Source organism: Vombatus ursinus, unplaced genomic scaffold (assembly GCF_900497805.2).
Source record: "Vombatus ursinus unplaced genomic scaffold, bare-nosed wombat genome assembly UNPS02014770.1, whole genome shotgun sequence".
Lineage (NCBI taxonomy): Eukaryota > Metazoa > Chordata > Mammalia > Diprotodontia > Vombatidae > Vombatus > Vombatus ursinus.
This window is the reverse complement of record NW_020954548.1, coordinates 2811329-2836220: the sequence shown is the minus strand read 5'-3', so window position 1 is coordinate 2836220 and position 24892 is coordinate 2811329. Positions and strand designations below refer to the sequence as shown.

Here is a 24892-nt window from a genome sequence, read left to right as displayed (position 1 = left end):
TGTTAGTAATAATAATAATTGTTCTGATTTTTATAGAATTCAAGTGTTCTATAATCTGTAAATATAGTTTGCGGAAATATTGTGTGTGTGTGTGTGTGTGTGTGTGTGTGTGTGTGTGTGTGTGTAATCTGTAGAAATGGACTGGGACAAGTCACTTTCTAGCTGCCATTCTTTCTTATTTAATATTCTGCATACTATCACCCAGGCCCAGTTAAATAAAAAGTAGGAGGATATAAAATCATCTGTAAGATCACATCTTTTATACAATCACAATAGCAGACAGGATAATGAAAATATATACCTCATCCTTTTCCTACATGATTTTGATCTCCTCAGATTTTTATATTCTGAAAGCTTTTTGTTCAATGCAGTTTGGAAAATAAATTTATTGTGAAGACATCTATTAAAAGCATCATTACACCCAAAGGGCTATGAAAATGTGCATACCCTTTGACCCAGCAATAGCACTTCTAGGGCTATATTCTAGTGAGATTATATGAATGGGAAAAGGACCCACATGTACAAAAATATTTATAGCAGCTCTTTTTGTGGTGGCAAACAATCAGAAATTGAGAGGATGCCCATCAATTGGGGAATGGCTGAGCAAGTTGTGGTATATGAATGTAATGGAACACTATTGTGCTATAAGAAATGATGAACAGTCTGACTTCAGAAAAATCTGGAAAGACTTGTACAGACTGAGGTTGAGTGAAGTGAGCAGAACCAGGAGAACATTGAACACAGTAACAGCCACATTGTGAGATGACTAATATTGATAGACTTAACCCTTCTCAGCAATACAAGGATCTAAGACATCTCCAAAGGCCTCATGATGGAAAATGCTATCCACATATGAAGAAAGAACTATGGAGTTTGAATGCAGATCGAAGCATACTATTTGCTATTTTTTTCTTCTGTTGTGTTTTGTTTACTCTTCCTGATGGTTCTTCCTACTGGTTCTAATTCTTACAACATCACTAATGTGAAAATATGTTTAATAGGAATGTGTAATAGCCTATATCAATTGTACACCATCTTGGAAAAGGAGGTGGGGAGGAAGGGGGAGAAAAAATTAAAACTCAAAAGCCTATGGAAGAGATTGTTGATAATTCAAAATAAGTTAATTATAAAAAATAAATAAAAGCATCATTACCTTGAAGCACCAATATTTTCATGATACAATGTATTAAAAAAAAAGCCTTAGAAATCACGTGGTCTAGGTTCTAGTCTCACATTTCCCAATTAACTCACTGTAGGACATAGGCCAAATCATTTAACCTCCTGGGCCTGTTTCATTATTTGTAAAACAAGAGGGTAGGATTAGATGAACTCTTAAGGTTTTTCCATTTCTTCTTGTTGTTGTTAAGGCATTTCAGTCTTGTCCCCATTTGGAGTTTTCTTGGCAAAGATATTGGAATGGCTTGCCATTTCCTTCTCTAGCACTCCAGCACTCTATCCATTGCACCAGCTACCTTCCATTTCTAACAACCTATGATTCTGTGATGACTGGGTCCACACCAACAGATACTGCCTCCCAGTTTAGACCATTATGAAAGATATGAGACTCTAGTCTGGCATCTATTATTAAATATGTGACCTTGGATAAAGCCTTGAATGTCTGTCTCTTTGCCTTAGGCACTGATTTTTTTTTATTTGTTTAAAGCAACATAAATAAAATCTACTCTTCTCTGTCTCAAAGAGAATAAGAGAAAAATCTGCGAAAGTACATTTAGCTCTTCAAGAGAAAGGTGTGATCTAAATCCAGGGTACTTATTATTATTCACATGATGTCTCTTCCAAACCAATCTCATTATGCCAGCACTTTTAATGGATGAAAATGTTTTCATATTGAGCTTTTGGTACAATTCCATGTGATCAAATGCTAATTACTTCTGCTATCACCTCCATCTCTCTTCTCTCACTCCCTTCAATGCAGAATTCAATGGATAATGATACCATTTAGAGGAAGTAGGGATTCTTTCTTAACTCCATGTTTATTTCCCCAAAATAGAAAAGGTTGAGGGGGGTGGTACATAATAGTGAACTGAAAGGAATTCAGATTCAAAGGGAAGTATATTTCCTATTTTGGTATTACTGTCTAGGCAGTGCTCAGCCAACAAGCATGTATTAGTCACTTACGATGTGCCAGGTACTATGTTATGTTCTGGAGACACAAAAACAAAACTGAAGCAGACCTGTCTTTAAGGAGCTTACCTTATAATAGGGAAGACAACATAAGTATGTATGTGTATATACACAATATGTATATATGTAAAATATATACATACATGATATATCAATATATACATATATATGAATATGAGGTAGTTCAGTGACAAATCTACCTAGAGGGCCTTAAAAAATGGAGTAGCTATGCTTTCTGATGGTAGAAAATCAAGAGTAAAACTATCTCCTTTCTACATGAACATAATAAAAATACACATCCCTTCATCCCAATGACAATTTGAGGAATTCTCCAATTCAATTGAATCTATTAATCATTTATTAAGCCAATACTACATGCTAGGCACTGAGAATCCAAATACACTTTCAAAATGCTGCACAGTTCCAAACATGTGCAACACCATTATAGGCTGTCTCTATTTGTTGTAGCACCTGAAAATAAAATCTAGAGCAATTTTACTTATCCAGCCTCTAGCTATCCCCATGTCTGGCTCATCCAGCTTATCTTTCTGTATAACCTCATTTGCTTCAGGGGAGCACCTTGCTCATTCCATTGAAACAGAAAGTGTATCCTTATAGAATTAGGGGCAGGTTGGAGAATACTCACTGAGTACACTACTCAGTAAATGAGACCTCTACTGGTCCTCCCCTCTCAGCTATCAGTCCAGATTTTACAGATTTTCATACTATCCAATTATTACTGATCCAAGGTAATCCAAATATAAGATTTATTATATTCCTAAATCATTTAATGAGGAGCCTGAATAGAGTTGTTATGGAATGTTTGAAGTATATAGGAATGGCAGCAAATGCCCAACTGGATTCCAGTCTCATATGCAATATTCTAAAAAGATTTTGGTTTCATGTTTAACAGTCCAGTAAAACAATAAAAATATGCACTGGGGTATGAGTTTGGTCACCCCTCTTTATTTACCACCCTGAGCACTAAGGAAGAATTCTTCCAAATTTGTGCCAAAGAACTAGAAGGTACCTTAAAGATCCAATACAGTACATTCACATAGCCATAAACTAGGTCAGCTCCTCATCCTTTCTTTACTGGACTATTGTAATCAGATTCTAAATGGCTCAATGATGCCGATCCTTCCCTTTCACATTTCATTCTCTGCAGAGCTGACAAAATCATTTTCCTAAAACACAAGCCAAATCACCTTGCTCCCCTGCTTAAGAAATTTTCAATTGTTCTATATTGCCTCTAGGATAAGATGCAAATTCCTCCACCTGAAATTTACCTTAATGACTGGCTTAAGTTTATCTTTCTAAGACTTGTTTTACTTTATTCTCCTTTGTATACTCTGTTTCCACCATGGTGGCCTTATTGGTGTTTCCTGAACTCAATAAACCATTTCCCACTTCCATACCCCTGTACAGTCTGTTGCTCATGCCTGGAATGCACTCCCTTCTTACCTCCCCTTCTCGGAATACTTAGCTTCCTTCAAGGATCAGATGAGATATCATCTCCTACTTGGAGACTTTCCTGATTCTTCTACTTACTGATGCTTTTCACATTGAATTATTTTGTCATTACTAATCTACTTACATCTTGAAGAATGTAAGCTCCTTGAGGGCAAGTACTAGTTTGTTTGTTTTTTCAATTTTCGTCTTTGCACATAGTCAGTGCTAAACAAGTGTTTACTGAATCATTGCTGAATCCATTTCAACCCTTTAATTTTATTGAAGAGGAAGCAGAAGTCCAGAGAGGAGAAATAATTTCTCTATAGTCACAAAAGTAGGGAATAGAAAAGCTGCAATTCAAAAATAGGGTTTCTGACTCCAAATCTGGTGGGATTTTTTTTTTCCACATTAACAAACTGACAACAAATCTGAAGACCGAATCTATTGGTTCTCTCTTAGGAAAAACATTTTAGAATATCTTCAATAGCTATTTATTCTCTCCACTCCCACCACCATTTATCAGATAATGATGCTAATGTTGATGAGGCTTAATCACAATGTGTATATTCCTATTGGAGCCATTATCTCAATAAGACCCCAGAATTAATGAAGTCCTTAGGATCTCATCCATCTACTGGAATCCTTTTTTGTATGTCTTTTTCTGAACAAATGGAAAATATATTCTATAAATGGAAAGATTATATAGATGTACATCTTGGAAGATGTGAGGTTTAGGCAGCCTTTTGCAAAACTCCCAGATTCTTCTGAGTATGAAAGGAAAACTCCTTCTAGAGCATGGGCACTGAAATGACAGGTTTTTTTTTTAATGACTGCAATAAGGGATGTGCCCAGGTTTATTGCACAACCCAGGTGGAGAAAAACTGCCCCAGAATGACAATGGTAACAGTGAAAATTCCTCCATCACAGCCTCTTCAAGCTCTATGCAGTCAAAATGATCTCTTCTGGTGGCTCCCAGCCCTGTGCTGGCTGCAAGATGGGAAGTAAAACTCTTAGCTAATCATCCTGTGGAATGCTGAAAAGGCCAAGCACTTGTCAGAGTTGATAACTTACTCCCATGACAACAACTGGAATAGGAAGACAACAGAATGTTTTTAAAGACACTTAGGTCTTCAGAGTTTACATATTTTTTTAAGATCAGGCGGGTCCCAATTTTAAAAGTGCTGTGCTTCAAAATACCCTCATCTCTTTTTTTTTCTTTTAGAGAGGGGAAAGAAAAGGACTCAGAATCTTTTCCCATAAAAACAATGTCATAAATGGTGATTAGGTTCCAAGGCCAGCTTATAAAACCCATAATGTTGCTGAACTCTTCCACTAAAAGTCCGCCTACAGTGTCATATAGTGGGGTGGAAGGGACTGTGGCTTCCTGATGTACTACTGGATAGAAGACTGGACTTAGAAGTTGGGGAAGATCTGATTCAAATCCCTGTTCTGAACTTTTGGAGCTATGTGACAAGCCCCTTTAACAGCTCGAAGCTTGTTTCCTCATCTGTAAAATGTGGGTAATAATAGTAGGAGGACATACTTCATGGGGTTATTGTGAGATTCTAGTGAAATAATGTAGATAGAGAAGTTTGAAAACCCTAATGTTCAAATGCATATCTGATATTATGGTTGTTCTTAAAGGAGATGCCAGCCACAAGTGGTGGTAGACCCTACCAAGGTTCAAAGGTTCCCATTATCATCTGGAAACAGATTTCATGATCAAGAAGACTTGAATTTGAATCCTGCCTCAGACTAGTCATGTGACCCTGGCTGGACAATTCAGTTGTCTATCAGCCTCAGTTTTTTCATTTGTAAATGAAATTTGTAAAAAAAAAAAATTTCATTTTTTTCATTTTTTTTTTCATTATAGCACCTACCTCATAGGGTTTTGGGGAAGATATAATAGGATAACATGTTTGCAAACCTTATAGTACTATATGTAGATATTTGCCATTATTGTCATCTTTTGAAGATGAGCTGAACTAAAATCAGAGGGTCATCACTAGGCTGGCCATAGGATAATGTATTTTTGGCCACAGCAACTCATATAGATCATCCACTAAGACACCTAGAAGTTGCGGCATTGAATGACTGGTGGAATATCCACAATTGATTTTAAAAATCACAGATTTTTATTTTTCACTATAAGGTGTTAGAGCAAATTGTAGCCTGAGTACTGGGCCCTAGATGCAGGAGCTATGTACCACAGGGAGAAGAAGATATCAATCCATTAATCAGGAAACATTATTTAAAAGCCCTACTATGTTCCAGGCACTGTTCTAAGTGCTAGAGATGCAAAAAGAGGCAAAAGACAATCCCTGCCCTCAAGGAGTTCACAATCTAATGGGGGATATGACAAACTCTATACAAACATGCCATATACAGGATAAATAGGAAATAATTAACAGAGTGAAGAAACTAGAATTAAGAGGGGTTAGGAGAGGCTTCCTCTAGAAGATGGGATTTCAGTTGGGACTTAAAGGAAGCCAACGAAGGCAGTAGGTAGAGATTATGAGAGAGGGCATTCCAGAAAAAGAGGACAGTCAGAAAAAATGTCTGGAGCTGAGAGATGGAATATCTTGTTCATGGAACAAGCCAGATTGAAGAGGATATGTTGGGGAGTAAGGTGTAAGAAGACTGGAAATGTAGGAAGAGGCTAGGTTATAAAGGTCTTTGAATGACACAGGACTTTATATTTGATACTGGAGGCAATTGGAGCCACTGCAGTTTATTGGGGGGCCGGGGGGTGACAAGGTCAGACCTGCACTTAGGAAAATCACTTCTCCATTTATATTTAGAAAAATATAACTTCTCCAATTCCTGGGAGACATGCTGTCCATGAGCAAAATGTTGAAATAAGCCCACTTTATCTTTGGTGCCCTCCAATATCCCTGTTTGCACCTCTCTTCCTTCCTAGACTCTTTCAATACACTTCTAGTGAGTCAGTAAATAAACATTAAGCACTTGCTATGTGCTGTGAAATGTGCTGAGTGTTAGGCATACAAAGAAAGACAAAAGATAGTCCCTGCATTCGGGATATTCACAGACACAAATATCCTTGTGGTTCAGTAAGCTCCTTGCCCAAGCCCACCAATCTTCCCCAAAAGGTTCTAGCTCCTCTCTCTTTCCCATAATCAAAACTCCCCTTTCTTTTGGTGAAGCTTCTCATCTCTACTAAGTATTAGGAAGGGAACAGGCTAATCCAACTAACACATGTTAGCATGTGAATTATTTAATAATAAATAATTAATTTTTAATTATCCCATAATATTGTTTTTTTAAAAGTAGAAGCTTATTGATAAAAAAAACTAATGCCATTGGGAAATGGCTAAACAAATCATGGTACAAGAATTTGATGGAATACTACTGTGCTATTGTTGTTCAGTCATTTTTCAGTCATATCCAATGCTTCGTGACCCCATTTAGAGTTTTCTTGGCAAAGGTACTAGAGTGGTTTGCCATTTCCTTCTTCACTACTGTGTTATAATAAACAACAAGCATGATAAATACAGAGAAGCATGCAAGGAACTTACATGAACACTTCACACTTACAAAGTGAAGTAGAACCAAGAAAACAGTATACATAATGAACAAACATGGCCCTAAAAAAGAGTTAATGATAGTTTCCGTTATTCCTTTGCAAAGGGGGGATGTCCACAGGTGTGGAACATTGCTATTTTTTTTCATATTTCTCTTTTTGATGTATTAATCTATGATGTTAGATTTTTTATTCCTCTTTTTCTTTAAAAAAAGTATATGGAATGACTACGAAAAGGAAGAATACAGACACAAATTTAGGTATAAAATTAAGGTATAAATTAGGTGATATAAAATCAAGATATCAATAAAATTTATTTTAAAAAAGAGAATTAATCTCTGGCAGAATTTGTTATGAACTAAAATGGAAAAAATAGTCAGGGTAAGCAGAGAAGTCATTTTTAAACATACTTGCTGAGTTAGGCAGACATGATTGACCCTACTCTGGCATCAGTTCTTTAGGCTGCTCCTTTTCTCAGCTTCTGATTTTTCTCCACTTCTCTACCCAGAGTCTAAATTTCAGCACTGGTGACAAAGATTAAATTTATGAATAGGTCACTAGTATGTTGTCTGATGAAGTATGGGAATGCTGCAGGGTGTTTCACATTTGAATGAATGTAAAACTGACTTGTTACTACTCCGTCAATGAGCAGACCCATAGTGTCAGCAGTGTTGTGAAATTTGACTGTTCTGCAGTATTAGAGTCAGTGATGGGTAGAACTTGGAACAGCTCAGTTTTCAGGTGAGAAATGTGGGTGTTCTTTCTGAACCTTTTAGTGACTAAGGTGATAATCCTATAACAATCTAGGAAATGTGAAGTGCTACTCAGAAAGAGTTCTTATGGGCTCAGAGCATGATGAATAATGCTATTTCTATACCAGGCAACTGCCATATCCATTTACAAATTAGGAAACTCTAGAAGGCAAGGTCAAGTGTATTTGTCCATAGCAAATTGATGATAAGACAAGAGTCCAAATTTCCTGACCCCCAGCGTTCTGTGTCCCCACAACCAACTTTCAGGTGCTACATCCAAACGTTCATTTCCCTGGCATTTCTTTTCATGTGATTCTTGTTACTAACCCTACTGGTACCAGGAGGTTCAGGAGTGTATTTGTGCCTGTTTTAAAATAGAGTAGAGTAGAAATTGGTTCCTTTTGTTTTTGCTTATCCATCATATGATCCTAGGTAAATTATTTCTGATTCTGAACAAAGGTGAAAGAACGTCATCATTGTATCTGGGTTAGTTTTTTTCCAGAATTGTGCTGAATCTAGCTATAATATTGTTAATATCAATAGTACCTAATATGGCACTTTACTCCTCTAAGTCACTTTCACATGCATTTTTGGTTCCTTCCAACAATCGTGTGATGCAGATAGTGCAATTATCATCATTTCCATTTTAAAGTGAAATTATTTTGTTATTTACTCAAAGTCATATGGCTTATAAGCACCTGAGTAGACACTAGAATCTAGGGCTTTTGAAATATAATCCTGCATAACAGGCTTTTTCATGAACTGGCTATACTTAGGGGATATCTGTCTTCTCCAATTCATTGACTTACAGAACCTAGAAAGTTTCAGCTTCTGACATTCCTCCCTAGCAGTGACTAGCTCCCCTTACAACTTGGGTTGTTTTTATTTTTATAAATTAAAGGATACTGCAACAATCCATATCGAAGGCTACCAAGTCAAAAGATACCTTCCCACTCAGTCTGCAAAGTCCCACACAGACTTTTTGAAATGCAGTAACTGATGGTATTTCCTGGGCAGCTAGGTGGTGCAGTGGATATAGTGCTGGGCCTGGACTCAGGAAGATCCGTGTTCAATTCCAGCCTCAGACACTTTTGAGCTGTGTGACCCTGGGCTGGTCCCTTAGCCCTATTTGTCTCAGTTTCCTTATCTATAAAATAAGCTAGAGAAAGAAATGGCAAAGCACTCTAGTATCTTTGCAAAGAAAACCCTAAATGGAGTCACAAAGAATCAGACACAACTGAAAACCACTAAACAACAACAATGGTACTTCTCAAGTAAAGAGGGAAACTGGAGTTTACTTCTCCAACCAATGTTCCCCTCCAAGGCTCCTTTATCCATATCATATATGTATGTGTACATATATATATGTACATATATATGTATATGTATATAGGTGAGGTAATAGAAGTTAAGTGACTTGCCCAGGGTCACACAGCTAGTAAATGTCACACAGCTAGTAAGTGTCAAGTGTCTGAGGGCAGATTCGAACTCAGGTCCTCCTGACTCTAAGGCCAGAGCTCTATTTACTGAGCCATCTAGTTGCCTCCTCCTTTATCCCTATCTTATTGGCCTTTCATCCTTGCAGATCTTCACTCTCATTAGGTATTATGAGTTCCATTGTTCTCCCTGTTGTTATTATCCTCCCTGAGCCCTGCTGATCCTATCTCTAATGATGTTGCTCACCTGTGATCACTGGGATTTCTTACAAGTCAATTCTCTTCTGGAAGTTGGTATTCATCAGCTCCTTGCTAGGGGACCAGCTCTCAAGTAGCTTACCCTTGGAAAGATTATCCTGATTCATCACCTTATAGTGTTACAATTGTAATTCTGTCAAACCTCTGGTCAGAGTTCCTCCAGCCTTTAGAAACTTTTTTTTTTTTCTGCAAATACTCAGATTCCACAGGCTTAGACTCCACAGAAAAGATTCTTTGCTCCTCATAGTAACCCATATTTCCTATTTATGTCAGCACTTCCAGTGAATCTTGAAATATAGATAGATACTGCAATTCTAATTTTCCATCGCTCTTCCTCTCAAGCAGCTGGGAAAAGTTATCCAAATTAACTCAGGCTGCTTCTCAAAAGATCATCATTGGTACATGTTGGGAATCAGTAATTGCCAAAGAACATCAGCACCTGTGACTCAGAGGAACAACGGCAACTCTACCTCAATAGTAGACATCTGTAACCCCACCAAAGAAGCAAATCCAGTGCTTTTCCTACTATGGACTGTTTTCTTGGAAGGATTATCTGACTATAAAGAACAACATGACAAAGACTGAAGTGATAGGGAAAGGAGAAAAAAAACACAAACAGGAATAGTGAAATGGCATCAATGTAGAAAGATAGAAAGGAGTGGAGAAACAAGCAGAAAGAATGAAAAGGAAGAGAGAGAGTACTTTGTGCTTAGCAAAATATGTCCACAAGCCTAACAAATTCTTTGTACATCTTGACTATCCCATGTTTGACAAATCCATTTCAGCTTTACAAAGTTACTTTCAACAATCTCTTTAGTGATATTCAGATATTTATGGACTTTCAGTAGCCTTCAAGTAAATTAGCTATGGGGACAAAGCTATTACATTAGCAATTATAGGAGACCCATCTTTTCTCTAATGTTATTCTTTTCTTACTTTGTCCAACTTCTAAGAACTAGCTGTGGACAGATGAGTGACCAATGAAGTACTAAATCAGTACTCTAAAGCTATGCCAGGGTCAGAAATGTTGGGGCACAACTGAAGAAGTCACAAAGGGCTCCTTACCCTTTGTTCACTACAGATCAAATAGGTTTCAATCCTTTCGTCATTTGGGAACTACAAAGAGTGTATTTAGGTTACAGAGAGAGAGAAAGGAGAAGTCTGATACTCTCCTCAGGTAGAAAACAGCAACAGCAATCATCTTCTGAAGTGGGCACTTAATACAGTGTGTCCCAAAAGTCTTCGTGCATTTTGAAACTGTAATAACTCAGAAATGTACTAAGACTTCTGGAAGCCCCCATATGAGAAAATGTATGGACTTCCTAGAGACTTAGAGATCTCTGTTGTACTCTCTATGTTTTATTTATTGAATTAGCACAGCTTTGCTTTAACAAGTAGGAAACTATGATTTCAATACCTCCTCCCTTTCGACTTTAAGATCAGTCTCCCTGGGGCCCTTTCCATATCTAGGCTGTCTAATATTATCTGAATGACCTTGGGGGAGTTACTTAACCTCTTTAGAATTCAATTGCCTTATCTAGAAAATGAGGGGCTTAGATTCAGTGACTTCTGAAGTTCCTTCCTTCTCTATTTTAATATTCCAATGATCTTCTAATTTGGGATACAGATCTCTGAGAGATAAGAGAGTGAAGTGAATGGAGAGCTGGCCTTCAAGTAAAGAAGCCCAGGGTTCAGGTACCTATGTGATCATAGGCAAGTCACTTAACCACTCAGTGCCCTAGGCAATGTGGTAAGACTGTGTATTAGAATGGTTGCTGATCTATATCATCGAGTTTCCATACCAGAAGTTCACCAAATATCTATACCAGTGAAATCAGAGGTCTGGACTCAAAGCGGATAATGGGAAGTGCAAGGAAGAAAATTTTATTTTTATGGGGATTTGTATATAGCTCTAAAGAGGCAACATGGTGTTGTGGACAGAGTGCTGACCTCAAAGCCAAAAAGGTCTGGATTCAAATCTCACTTGAAAATCAAATTGACTATGTGACCCTGAGTAATTCAATTATCCTTTCCATGCTCTAGGCATGACAATAAGTTGCAAAGAAGGTGCCAATGTGTAAAGGCAGAAGGAGTCCAATGAAATCACAGGTCCCATTCCTATTCCTATCCCCATGTAGCCTTAGCCTCTTAATCCCCAAAACAAAATATAATCTCTATCTTGTGAATTAAAACAGCCCTACAAAGTAAGTAGCAAATGTTTACCTAAGCCTTTAATAGTTCAGAAAACCAGAACATGGTCGAATGAAATAAATTGCAAAGCCCTAATTCTATAGAGCTGATATTAGAATTCAGAATTCCCTATCCTAAATACCTCCCTACTGTATTACTGAAACAAAGAAAGAAAGAAAGAAAAAATGTGTCTGCTGTAAAATGTAGTTTAAGTGTGGAAGGTACTACCCTGTTCCTGGACTACCTTTTTTCTTTCCAATATCCAAAGACATGGCTGGCATTTTAAAATCTTCAATAATAAGCAATTATCAATCATTTTAGCGCTAACTTTTTCATGCATGGGCAGATTTAGCAGGAATAAGAAGCTTTGTGGTGTGTTTTGTTTGTTTTGAGGAAGAAGTGGTCTGGAGAGAAAGAAAATACAAGGGGAAACAAGTTTTTGGGGTCTCCTTTAAACTGGCCGCTGACCCAGATCAATTATTAACTCTCATTGAACCTCATTTTGAATGACTGTAGATATGCTTTTAATATCTCTAATTTTCATCACAAACATATTCTTTGATATATGACCAGACTTCCATATTTACAATCCAACCACTTAGAGTTCGTGCTGCCTGGTGGTCTGTAAGTGAAGATGTCTGCAGGTATAAATAATTCTTGTTTAAATATCCTTTGCTCTGGAAACCTGTGAAAATGATCTATTGCAGGAAGTCATTTAAATTAACAGTTCTCTGAAACCATCCTTGGAAAAGGGCTGGACTTGGAGCCCTCAGCCTCCGCGTCCTATTGGGAAGCTCCCTATTGGCTCTCTGAAAACTGAAGTCCTCTCCTCCTCTGAAGGAGATTTAGAAGACTACAAATCCCAGCCTCCGAGGAGAGAGGTGGTTCCAGAGGCTCTGTTCTGTCTGATCACCCTCCAGAGGAGATCACGATCAGTGGGAGTTTAGCGCAGCCAAGCGACAGGCAGAAGGCACGTCTCCAGCAACAGGAGCCGGGCTGGGCGAGTCAGGCGGGCGGGGATAACTTTGTCTCTTCTAACAGAAGCCTTTACTACCCAGTAGCACCAGCATTTCACCAAGGAAAGAGAGTGGCAGCAAGCAGAAAGAAAGAAAGAAAGAAAAGAGAAAAGCAAGAAAAGGGTAGTCATGTAAAGGAAAATGAAGAGAGCACGAGGTGAGAAAACAGCAGCCAGCGCTGGAGCAAGGTGGATCTGGCTTCCCTTTTCCTTCAGGAAGGGGGTGAATTTACCTCAGTGCTGCCTCGGGAATTATCCAGGTCCAGATGTCGCCAGAAAGGAACAATAAAGAGGGAGATTCGGGGGTGGCTCTTCTTCTTCCTCCCATTTCCCCAGGATCACCGGTTGCAAGTTGTTAGACGTCCAGCTGCCTAGACTCTGTTTTTGTCTTCGATGTTGGTGTTTTAAGGTTCATATACATCCATCCTGCTGTCGCCTTGTCCCAGCAACCCTGGAGGTTGAGGGGCGCCTTGGGCTGAGTTCTCCAAAGAGCTGTGGATGGGGCAGATCCGGCTGACGGAATTCCTGGGCAGTGAAAGGTGCTTTGGGGGTGCTGTGGTAGCCGGGGGTTGAGAGATGTGAGGGGCTGCAAGGAGGGGGAGGAGGAGGTGGAGAGCGGCTCCGGGAGCCACCCGGTTCAAGGCGAAAGCGGCCCAAAGTGACTGCCTGGAAGATCCGCAACAACTTTTATGGCTGGGAAAGTGGTCGGAGCGGATCTGGCTACTCCCCCCCGGTGAGAAAGGGGCCAAGCCCTCGGGGTTAGATTGTAAGTGGACCAGGCTTGGATTCTCTGGAATTCTCCTTTTTCTGGAGACAGCGGAGGGGGGGGAGGGGGGCGTCGCTTTCCCTGGGGCGCCCCGGATTTCCCGCTTCGGGTCTCAGTAATGAGGAGACTGAGTTTGTGGTGGCTTCTAAGCAGGATCTGTCTGCTGCTGCTGCCGCCCTGTGCGCTTGTCCTGGCCAGGGTCCCCGGCTCCTCATCCCACCCGCAACCCTGCCAGATCCTCAAGCGCATCGGGCACACAGTGCGGATCGGGGCAGTCCACCTGCAACCCTGGACTACAGCCACCCGCACCACCACCAGCAGTGGACAAGGCTGGAGAGGAGCAAGGGGGCAACGTAATGACATCTACCCTGGGGGCGCCACGGCGCCTGTCACAGCAGGAAAAACGGCAGGGGCCCTGGACCGCCAGGCCAGGGCGGAGACTGAGGCGTTGGCTGCAGTGGCACCGGCAGAGACGAGCGATAGAAGTTGGCGGGCCAGGACCCCCTCATCCGTCGCTGGGGCAGAGGCTCCAAGCCGCTGGATTGGGAGCGCCCTGCACAGCAGAGGGGCTGGGCTGCCGGGAGGCGCGGGCGAGTCAACACTCTTTCCGCGGGATGCTCTGCTCTTCGCTGTGGAGAACCTGAACCGCATGTCGGGACTGTTGCCTTACAACCTGTCCCTGGAAGTGGTGATGGCGATTGAGGCAGGACTCGGGGACCTCCCTCTCCTGCCCTTTTCCTCCCCGAGCTCAGCCTGGAGCAGTGACCCCGTCTCATTCCTGCAGAGCGTGTGCCACACCGTGGTGGTACAAGGGGTGTCAGCGTTGCTTGCCTTCCCCCAAAGCCAGGGGGAGATGCTCGAGCTCGAGTTCATCAGCTCGGTCTTGCACATCCCAGTAATCAGTATAGTGCGCTACGAATTTCCGCGGAAGAGTCAGGTAAGGGAGGGTCCATAATGGAATGTGTTGGAGGTGGTAATTAGTAGCGAAAGCATAAAGAGGGCTGAAGAAGAATAGGGAAGGGAAAGCAATGGAGTAATACTGAGAGAGGACAGGCAATGTTTCTTTGGCTTTGAATGGACATAGGTGGAAGTGGGGGAGTAAAGGTATGAACGATTCCTCCCATTCTGGTAAGAAGTGAGAACCCTGAGGTTTGTACATACCCCCCTAGTGGCAGTGGGTCCCGAGTAAGGAATAAGGAAAAGATGTTTCAGAATGCTGGACAGCAACTGTCGTGTCAGATTCGAAGGAGGGTACGGAAACTATAGCAGTAATATTCCGTAGCAAAGCCCAGTATGGAAAAGTGCACTACTGTGAGAGAGCTGCTTGGGCGAGCAGGGCAAAGCAGTGTGACAGCTCAGCTCAGATGCCCTGACTTTTTTTTTTTTTGACTGAGGAGAAGAGGATGGCCCTATTTTCACCCTGTACTCAGAAGCATTAGAGATTTTGAGAATTAAGACTATTTGAACATTTCCAAAAAATCTGTAACTTGCGGGAAAAGTAATTTAAAGCTTAAAGTGGCTTAGGTATCTAAAGTGAACGTTACAATACCTAGGGTTCTTTAAAAGGGGGAGGCTGAGTAATAGCTTCTCTCCTCTCTCTCTCTCTCTCTCTCTCTCTCTCTCTCTCTCTCTCTCTCTGTCTGTCTGTCTGTCTCTCTCAGCAATTTCTTTAGGATTTTGAGTAAAGGACTGGTGGCAGTATGGGTGGGTATATTTCAATGCAGTAGATAGACTACCCCATTCAGGCTATATGCAAGATGAGCTTGAAGATCTAGCAGAATTGTAGATGGGATAAGAAGCTGGGAAAGAATTTCTATGAAATAGGTGTGTCATTGTCATTGGGACCATTTTAAAGGTAGGGACGCTAAAAACAGTTAAGGCTCTTAATGAAGGTTAACCAACAAATCAGGGGAAAGAACAAAATTGAGAATATTTATGGCTCCGAATCATATTATTCTTCCAGTTCTTTTCCAAATTATTTCTAACCTCTCTTCTTTGTCTTTAAATGCACATTCAGAAGTGCATATGGAACCCCTGAATGCATATAAAGTTTAACATGTAATGTGCATTAGATTTAAAAAGACTGCTGGGGGTTTTTGTTTTTGTTTTACTCCACTCAGGCAAAAAAATGAATTACATCTTGAAACTTGAAAATGGGTGGCACAAGTCCACACTTTGGACTGGAATGTTTCCATTTGGCACTAAACTGGAAAGATTTGATCTGCAGTACACTGGCTAATTAACTTTCATCTAAAAGGTTTCTGTCACCTGAATCTGAATGGCTGTGATACAGCAGATGGAGAGGCGGAAAAGCACAGGTGCAATGCTGCCTATGGCCCAAGTGTTTTATATATGAAATTACATTGATAAGATGTGTTGTTATCAGTACATATCAAAATCACATGGAATGAAATTCAAGAGTCAGTGTAATGGTTCTTGTCACTTCCTTTTTATTGCCTAATACTTCATTACTTAGTTATTGTGGTCACAGATTATATGTCTCTTTTCCATTTGTTTGGAAAAGAATCTTAAATAACAAGAATCTTCCCCAAACTAGTATTTCTGATTTCTCTAGAGTTATCTATGTCATATGACCTATTACACAGTATATAAAACAATGGATGTTGTTCAATAAATCAGTGATTTTCTTTTACCTCTAGTATCAAACACCAATGTCTCTATTTGACATCTAAAGCCTTCGTCACCTGATTCCAAACTAGCTTTTCAACTTTGTTAAATATTACTCCCATTCACTTATCCAACAGCCCAACCAAAATGGTCTTTTTTGCTTTTTCATATATGTGACTTTCCATTTCCTGTCTCCAGGCTTTTGCACATGCTATCCCTCATGCCTGGAATACACTCTTCCCTTATCACCATTTGTAATCCCTGGTTTCCTTCAAAACTCAGCTCTAATATCACCTTCTACTTAAGGAATAATCCTCTCCACTGCAGATACATTTCCCTCAAATTATCTTATATTTATTTTGTGTGTATATATGTATGTATAAATACTTTCTCTTGCCATAAAATATAAACACCTTGAGGGTAGGGATTTCCACCTTTCTCTTTTCATCCCCATGCTTAGAACAATGCCTGGTCCATAAATGTTAGTGATTAGTACTCAATTATTGATTGATAAATTGATTTTATAAACCTCCCCCAGATGATAAAATTGCTAAAAACCATAAATGTTGCCTAGAATCAAAATATCTAGGTTAAAGTCCCAGCATCAACACTCACATTGCATCAGAAAAAGCTCTAGACAGGAATACTTGAGTTAGAACTCAGGCTCAGATACTTCCTAAGTGTATGACCATGAGTGAGTCATTTAACCTTAATTTTCCTCATTCTATAAAAATGGGGATAATGAGAGCATCCACATCATAAGGTTGTTGTAAGGCTCAAATAAGATAAGATGTATAAACTGTCTTACAAACCGTAAAACATCATATAAATGCTACCTACTGTTATTGTAAGAACTTGCACAAGTCACTTAATTAAATTTCTTCATCTGTAAAGTGGGAATAACAAAACTTGAATGGCATAGCTCACAGGGCCACTATGAAGACTAGGATTTTAAAACCATTAATTGCTATATAAGTATAAAGTTGTTATTTTATTATCAGAATTATTATCTTTGGTCTTTAACTATAAAACCATTGGGAGAATAAAGTAATGCCAAATATAGTCACTGATAGCTAATGATAAATACTCTACTATAAATGTTTACTTTTGTATTTGGAAAGGTAGTTTGAATTAAAGTAATCACTCATTTTAATCATATACAAGAAAAGCTTATTGAATCAACACAGACTTTCTTTTAGACAACTGAGTAATCCTACTATCTCCTCATTTGTATTTCATATTCAAACCCACTGGGAAATGACATGCTGTAAAATGTTACTATAAATATTTCCAACCTATTAAAAGTCAATATGAATTTATAATTTACAGAATGGTCATCACTTTCCCTTAGAATAAATCCTAATGAAATTTCCTAAACAAGCAGCTTTTCTTTTTCTATGAATCCTGAAAAGAAAACCTAATCTATGTGGAATTCCAGAAGCAGAGAAGGTAAGAGATTAAGAGGATCAAATTCCAACTTCCTCATTTCACAAATGAGAAAGCTAAGGCCCAGAAAGGCACAGTGTCTTAGCCAATATTACATACCTCAAAACTTGTTAAAATTTCCATCTCATATTGATGATAGTACAGTCGAAAGAGCAGTAAATTTAGAATCAGGAGAGATCTGGGTTTGAATTCTGCCTTTCGCACTTTATAGCTTGTGCAACCATGGCCAACTCATCAAATCTCTCTGAACTTGTCTCCTATATTAAATGGGGCAGTATGGGACTGGGCATACAGAGTTGTCCGTAGAGTCAGAAAAACTTGGTTCCAGTACTGCCTATTGCCACATACTGGATGTGTGATTTTGGAAAGTCACTCAACTTTCCAATGCCCTAAGTAACTCATTAAGAATAAGTTGAAGAGAAGGCTTAAATCTTGATTGGTAGAAGTTGCTCACCTAGTACTTCCTACATTAATGAAAAAAAGCCTTAGTGTTTGTTTTGTTTTAATGGGGATATTACGTGACCTGTAACACCTACCTCACAAAGTTGTTGCAAGCATCAAACAAGATGATGTATGGAAGGTATTTGTACCTAGGGTAACAAAAGGTAACTAGAATTTTTTTTTAATTTTAGAACCAAACAAAAGGTTGTTGTAGTCTGTATGATAGAACTTGAAAGGGGAATTGCAACATTGAGTGGATTTGTCAACAACCAAATAAAAAAATGGCTATAATTGATTAAAATCAAGATTGCTTTGGAGAATGAAGAAGTTGCTGCTCTGCCCACCTTCTTTTTGGTTTGCCATTCTCTAGCACAGAAATCTACTCTTTGTTAGTAATGGCTCTAAATCATCGTTGTTGCTATTCAGTCATGGCTGATTCTTTGTGATCCTGTGGACCATTGCATGTCAATACTGTCTATGGGGTTCCTTTGGCAAAGATACTGGAGTGGTTTGCCATTTCCATCTCCAGTGGATTAAAGCAAACAGAGGTTAAATGATTTGCTCAGGGTCACACATCTAGTAAATGTATGAGGTGGGATCTGAAATCAGGTCTTCCTGACTCCAGGCCCGGTGGGCTATCGGTCAAGCTATCTAGCAGCCTCCAAACCACTGCGTTGTCCTAATTCTCTTTGAGGAAGGAGCTCCAACTGAGAAAGTCACCGAGAAAGGCACAAATAAGGTAAATTTTATTCCTCCTTAGTTAGGTATTTGAATCATGTCTGAAGATATGTCAAAACCTTGGACATATTGAAAATCAAAAAAACTGAGATTCCCTTCTTTAAGGAAGGGTCAACTATAAACAGTGAGTTACCTAACCTACTTTTAAATGTGTACACACATATTTATTTAAACAATAAAATAAAATCTCAGTATCACACATATCATGACTCCAGTTGGTTGGCAATGCCATGTTCCCTATAAGAAAGATGATTTCCCTGGTACCCACAGAACACCTAAGTGACCTTTAGACATATCTAGTAGTTTGGGAGTACTCAGAATCACACACCACCAAAAGGGAATGGAATCTGGCATCAAGGATCATCATCTGAGGCAGAAAGGATGACAATGCAAGAATTAAGGGGCCAGATAAAAAGAAGTTTAGGAATTTGTTCAGTCATGAAATCACAGAACTAGAATGGAGTCAATCAATATTAATTAGTGGGTCAGAATCAGAGACAGGAGTTGCCTAAACCTAAACAAGAAAACCTACCAATAGTTAATCTGATGAATGAACAGGTATTAAAAGATTAATGTCAGTTAATAACTTAATATATTGCCTCTCCCTCCACCAGGTTATGAATAGCTTTTGCATTTTCATACTCTAGCACCTTTGATCTAAGAAACAGGTTGAAAGCCAGCTTGGTATACTAAGATAGAGCACTGGATTTATAGTCAGAGGGCCTGAGCTTCAATCAGGACTTGACTACCTATATGACCTAGGACAAGTCATTTTAACCTCTCTGGGCATTATTTCCCCATCTGTATGATGAGACGGTTGGATTAGATGATCTATAAATTCACTTCCAATTCTAAATTCTGTCACTCTAAGAAAATAATTAATGTGAGAATGCAAGGCAGTGAAGCAGGGCAGTGGGAAAATCATGTGGGGGATAGGTAGGGCCTTTCAAAGCCTCTCAACATATCATAGGGCTGAACATGGCTTTAGGTATGAGTAGTCGGGCAGCCAGCCTTATAGGATCATACAAATAGATCAGGCTGCCTTAACCATGGCAATACTATAGATCTTGGAGGAAATATTTGTTTCTCCTAATATCAGACGTTACCATCAATATGACAAATCTTCAATGTGGATGTCATTCATATCTGCATCCTATCAGACTGTCCCTGTACTTTTTAATCTTCTTTCATATATCTTCACTGGAAAGAACCTCTGGATTTGGAATCAAAGAACCTTAGATCAAATACCAGCTCTTCCACTTAGTAACTGTGATCTTCAGCCAGTTCCTTAACCTTTCTGATTCTCTCTGTAAAAGGAGAATGGGACAGATTCTTTACAAGGTGCCCTTTGGCTTTAGATCTACCATCCTATGATCCCATCACATAGGATTTTCCTCTATAATCTCGCAACATTCACCACCTACTTATAGGATAGTTCAATCATGGCTATAGTTATGGTCATTATGAAGGAGAAACTAGGAAAATTTGATGTAGTTATATAAGTCAGTAGAAAGTAAGGATCAAAGGCGGGGGTGGGGAACCAACTGATCCCCAGACCTGAAATCTTTTTATGTCTTCCTAAAAAACTTATGCAAGTCCAGAATATAAGGTAAATAAATTTAAAGTAGGTACAGATAAATCCCCTCCTAGAACTATGTGCCACTCATTAGGCCTAGCTTCAAACCCAGCAGTTGTTTACTTATTTGTTTTTTAATGAATATTTGATTGAGACGTTTCTATATTCTCCCTAGCTACAGATTCTCCCTCCCATGACTATTTTGAGAATTCAATTCAACAAACATATATTAAACATTTGCTATATATAAGACATTGTGCTGGATGCTGGGAAGCAAAAATAAAGAACAGCCCTTGCCTTCAACAAGCTTAATAGTAATATCGCTAAAAGCTTTCTTTTATTTGTCACTTTATGTAGATCAAAGGTCCTTAAGCTTTTTTGTGTTATAGTCCCCTTGGTACTCTAGGGAAACCTATGCATCCCTTCTCAGAATAAAGTTTTTAAATGCCCAAATAAAATAGATAAAATTACAAAGGAAACCAAGTATATTGAAATTCAGTCATTGATATAGACTATCTTGATATAGATTACCTCATTTCACTCTCACTAAACTCTGTAAAATTGGTGCTATTACTATCCCTATTTTATACATGGGAAAATTGATTTATAGATGAGGAAACTGAGAGATTAAATGATTTGCTAAGGATCATATAACTAGCAAAAATATTAGAGATAGAACTTGCATTTAGGTCTTTCTAACTCCAAATCTAGTGTACCTTCCCCTATACTACACTGTTGATCCACCCCTTCACTAAAGAAAATTAATAACTATTTATATATCACAATGTATGCAAAATGTAAAGAGTTCATATACAAGTAGGGAGATAAAACAATATATGTTAATATCTTTCATTTTTATGTTACTTCATTTCCAAATATTTCTTTTCCCCCTCTCCCTATCCAGTGAACCATCCCTTTTAACAAATTCCAAAAAGAAACATAGTTTTAATTGAATTCAAACAAAAAGGAGAAGTCTGAAGAGAAAGGGATTACTTCTGGTTGGGGGATAAGAGAAGGCTTCATGAAGAAGGTGACACCAGAGAAAAGCCTGGAAAAGAAGGGTTTTAATGGACAGAGATGGGAAAGGAGTCCTTTCCAGGCTTGGGGGAAGGCCTGTACAAAGGGTCCAAAGTGAGAGAAGGCTGGAGGAGATGGATGAAAGGCTAATTGTCCAGATTGTCTAGAACATGGAGTGTTTGAAGAGGAGTAATATAAAATGAGGCTGAAGTCAGATTGTTCAGACTCTTGAATATCAGGATAAAGAGTTTTTGCTTTATCCTGTTGGCAGTAGGATGTACAGAGTGACATGACTACATTGATGCATTAGGAAGATTACTTTGGCAGTGCTGTAAAGGTTTTATTGTGAAACTAAAGGGAGGGAGAGGAGTTAAGAGATTGTTACAATAGTTCCTGCTAGAGGTAATATGTGTTGGAACTAGGCCGTTGACAGTGGGACTAGAAAGAAGAAAACAGAGAGATTACAACCCTGTTATAAAGATAAAATGAACAGGATTTTGACCATCAGTTGGGGGTGAATAAAGGGGATGAAAATACCCAAGACCGGGTACCTGGGTGTCTGGAAAGGATGATGGTGCCATACACAAAAACTGTCAAGGTGAGAAGAGGGAAAGTATTTAGAGAGGATGTACTAAGTTTGGGGGCAGGGGGTGTATATGTGTACGCGTGTATGTATATGTATGTATGTAGGTATATATATTTATTTATTTTTATGTCTGTAGTGTATATATATGCATGCATATATATTTTAATGGAGATATCCAAGAGGCATTTGGAAATGAGAAACTCAAGTTTGGGGACCAGAGATAAAAATTTTTCATGGATATATTTGAAAAAAAAGTTGAAAAGCCAAAAGATAGCCTTGTTTGACACTGGCAGGAGAACGACAAGTCAATCTTCTATTAAGTGAACAATCCTAAAATTAAGTTAGGCCTCAGAAAGATGGTGGAGGGGGAATGGAGAGGAGATAGCATCATACGCTTTATAATATTTCGCCATCATCTAATTAAATAAAGTGATTGCAATGAAACTGTCAACCAAAGAGAAAGTAATACAATTTTATTAATCAGTTTCTCTGGAAGCACATTTTCCCAAAACGAATTATTCACACCATCCTAGATACTTCAATGGCCACAAAAGTATTTGATGCTATGTTTTGACTAAATTCTATTTGTAAGTTCATAAGATCACAGCATTTAGAACTGAAAGGGAGGGCAGCTAGGTGGTGCAGTGGATAGAGCACCAGCCTGGAGTCAGGAGGACCTGAGTTCAAATCTGGCCTAAGATACTTACTAGTTGTGTGACCCTAGGCAAGTCACTTAACCCTGATTGCCTAAAGTCATCTTGTCCAATTTCCTCATTTTATAAATGGAGAAACTGAGGCACTGCGTGGTGAAGAAAATTTCCATGGGTACATGGCTAATCAAGAGCTAAACAAGATTAAAATCCTGGTTCAGCCTTGCTCTTGGGATAAATATATTGGGTAATGAATATTTATTCTTGTCACACACACACTATTGCTCTATTTAAAAGGAAGCATGTTTACCCAGGCAAGAAAATATAAAGGAAGAAAAACAGAATTGTGGAGTTGGTGTAGCACAGGGGACAATACAGGACATGGGTTGATAGCAACTGTGTCACCTCATTGGCTCACTTTATATACCAGGAGTAAGTCAGGGAGATTTATTTCCCCACATCTACTCTGACCTGCTCTAGCTTTTCTTGGCTTGGTCCATGGAAAGTATAGCTCTCCTCTGGGGAAAACACATTCTCCTCCAAGTCATGATGAATGGCTGATAGAAGCAGCTAATTGTTGCTGACTTGAAGATAAATGATTTCAGATTAAAACTCAAGTGATGCAAAACTTTTTCAGGAAGAACAGAGATTCAGGGCTGAGTTAGTAGATTTCTTTACTAAGTAGAGCATAAGAAATTAAAGAAGAGAGGACACTGGGCAGCTGGTCCCATCTGACCCTCTCTTCTCTCTAGAGCATGATAAATTGCTGAACACTCTAAATAGGTCAATTTATATAGTGCTTTAAGGTTGGCAAAGCATTGTAAATATGTTATCTTATTTAGTCTTCACAATCGCCTCATGAAGCATTTGCTATTATTATCTCCATTTTACAGATGAGGAAACTGAGGCTGAGAAAGGTTAGGTATCTTGCCCAGAGTCAAACAGCTAGTGAATATCTGAGGTAGGATTTGATCTTGACTGAGTACAAGTCTTATACTGCATCCATTGCACCACCTAGCTGCCTCTTGGTCATTTAGAAAATATCAAGGAAAATTAAAAATAACTCTCTCTATGGGTGTGAGCAAGTTATTTCATCTCTGAATTTCCATTTCCTCATCTATATTGTTCTCTCTATCATATAGATATGAAGTCAGTAGACCCTCTTGGAGGCAGAGACTACATCTACTTATTGTTATATTTCCCCCAGTATCTAGAAATTGATAGTCTAGCTTGGGAGGGAAAAAAAAGCAGTAAACCAAATTCCCTCTTTGTTAGTAGTATTGTTATTGTTATTACTGTAATTGTTGTTTACAGTTCACCTTTAGATGGTACTTTAAGGTTTACAAAGTGCTTTGTTTGGATTTCAGTGAATCAATATTACTTAAATTATGTATAACATCAAATAAAATGTTCATTATTAGGTTTTTTAAAGGTGCAGAAGAAGAGCAATGCAATCCCTTGTGTCCACTCAAAGTGGCCATTGGTTTCCAGAGGATAGAGGGACAGATGGTCACAAATACTATTTATTTATGTAGGAAATAATAAAAGATAACATGGAGCTCATAAGCTGCTGAAGCACCTGAAGCAAATGACAAGGGACAGGATTTTCTGCATGCATTTGCAGTTTGGCTTTGCATTTTTCTTTGCCCTAAAGCAAGCTGAATTTTGAACTGTAACAAATTACAGCTCAGTTGATATGTTCCTGTATAATTCATAGGAATGGACCAAAAGATGTTCTGTCACTGCTCTCTTTTGGGTTTGTCACAGGGCATTAGTTGAAGTTTATATACTTAGCTCTTTGACAGCTGGAACACTGTGTAAGGAATGGATACCTTTGGATATTTTGCGGCTGAAATCTACTTCTTATGAAAAGTTGGACAATACACCACACACACAAACAAAGAAAGAATTATGTATCAACTTTTCATCATCATTCTATAATTAGACAATCGGTGTGACTATCTTTATCAGAAAACCATATGAATATTAATCATCCTAAACCTAACTGTAGAGTCTTAAGCAGGGAGGGGAATCATTAAAGAAGAGCCTAGAAGCATGGCATGGTGGAGAGAACTCAGGAACAGGAGTCAGTGGATTAGAAAGGCTTAGTCCTGGCTTTGCTACTAATTTTCAGTATGACCTTCCTTATACAAGTTTCTTGGCCTTTCTAGGTCTCAACTTTCTCCTTGGTAACAATAAATAAATAGATTGTTTCTGAGATCCCTTCTAGACCTCACATTCTTTATGCAATAGCA

At 38.8% G+C, this 24892-nt stretch overlaps 1 protein-coding gene and 1 long non-coding RNA gene across 2 annotated transcripts in view; one reads left to right on the top strand and one right to left on the bottom strand.

The window, feature by feature from the left end:
* The window catches only part of LOC114043883, a 176791-nt gene that overhangs the window by 44490 nt on the left and 107409 nt on the right, over positions 1 to 24892 (bottom strand). The gene's annotated exons all lie outside the window — the stretch shown is intronic.
* The window catches only part of GRIN3A (glutamate ionotropic receptor NMDA type subunit 3A), a 217483-nt gene continuing 206264 nt past the window's right edge, over positions 13674 to 24892 (top strand). The window contains exons 1-2 of the mRNA XM_027863113.1: positions 13674 to 13943; positions 14082 to 14492. Coding sequence (XP_027718914.1) covers positions 13674 to 13943; positions 14082 to 14492 — 681 coding nt within the window. The remainder of the gene's footprint in view (positions 13944 to 14081; positions 14493 to 24892) is intronic.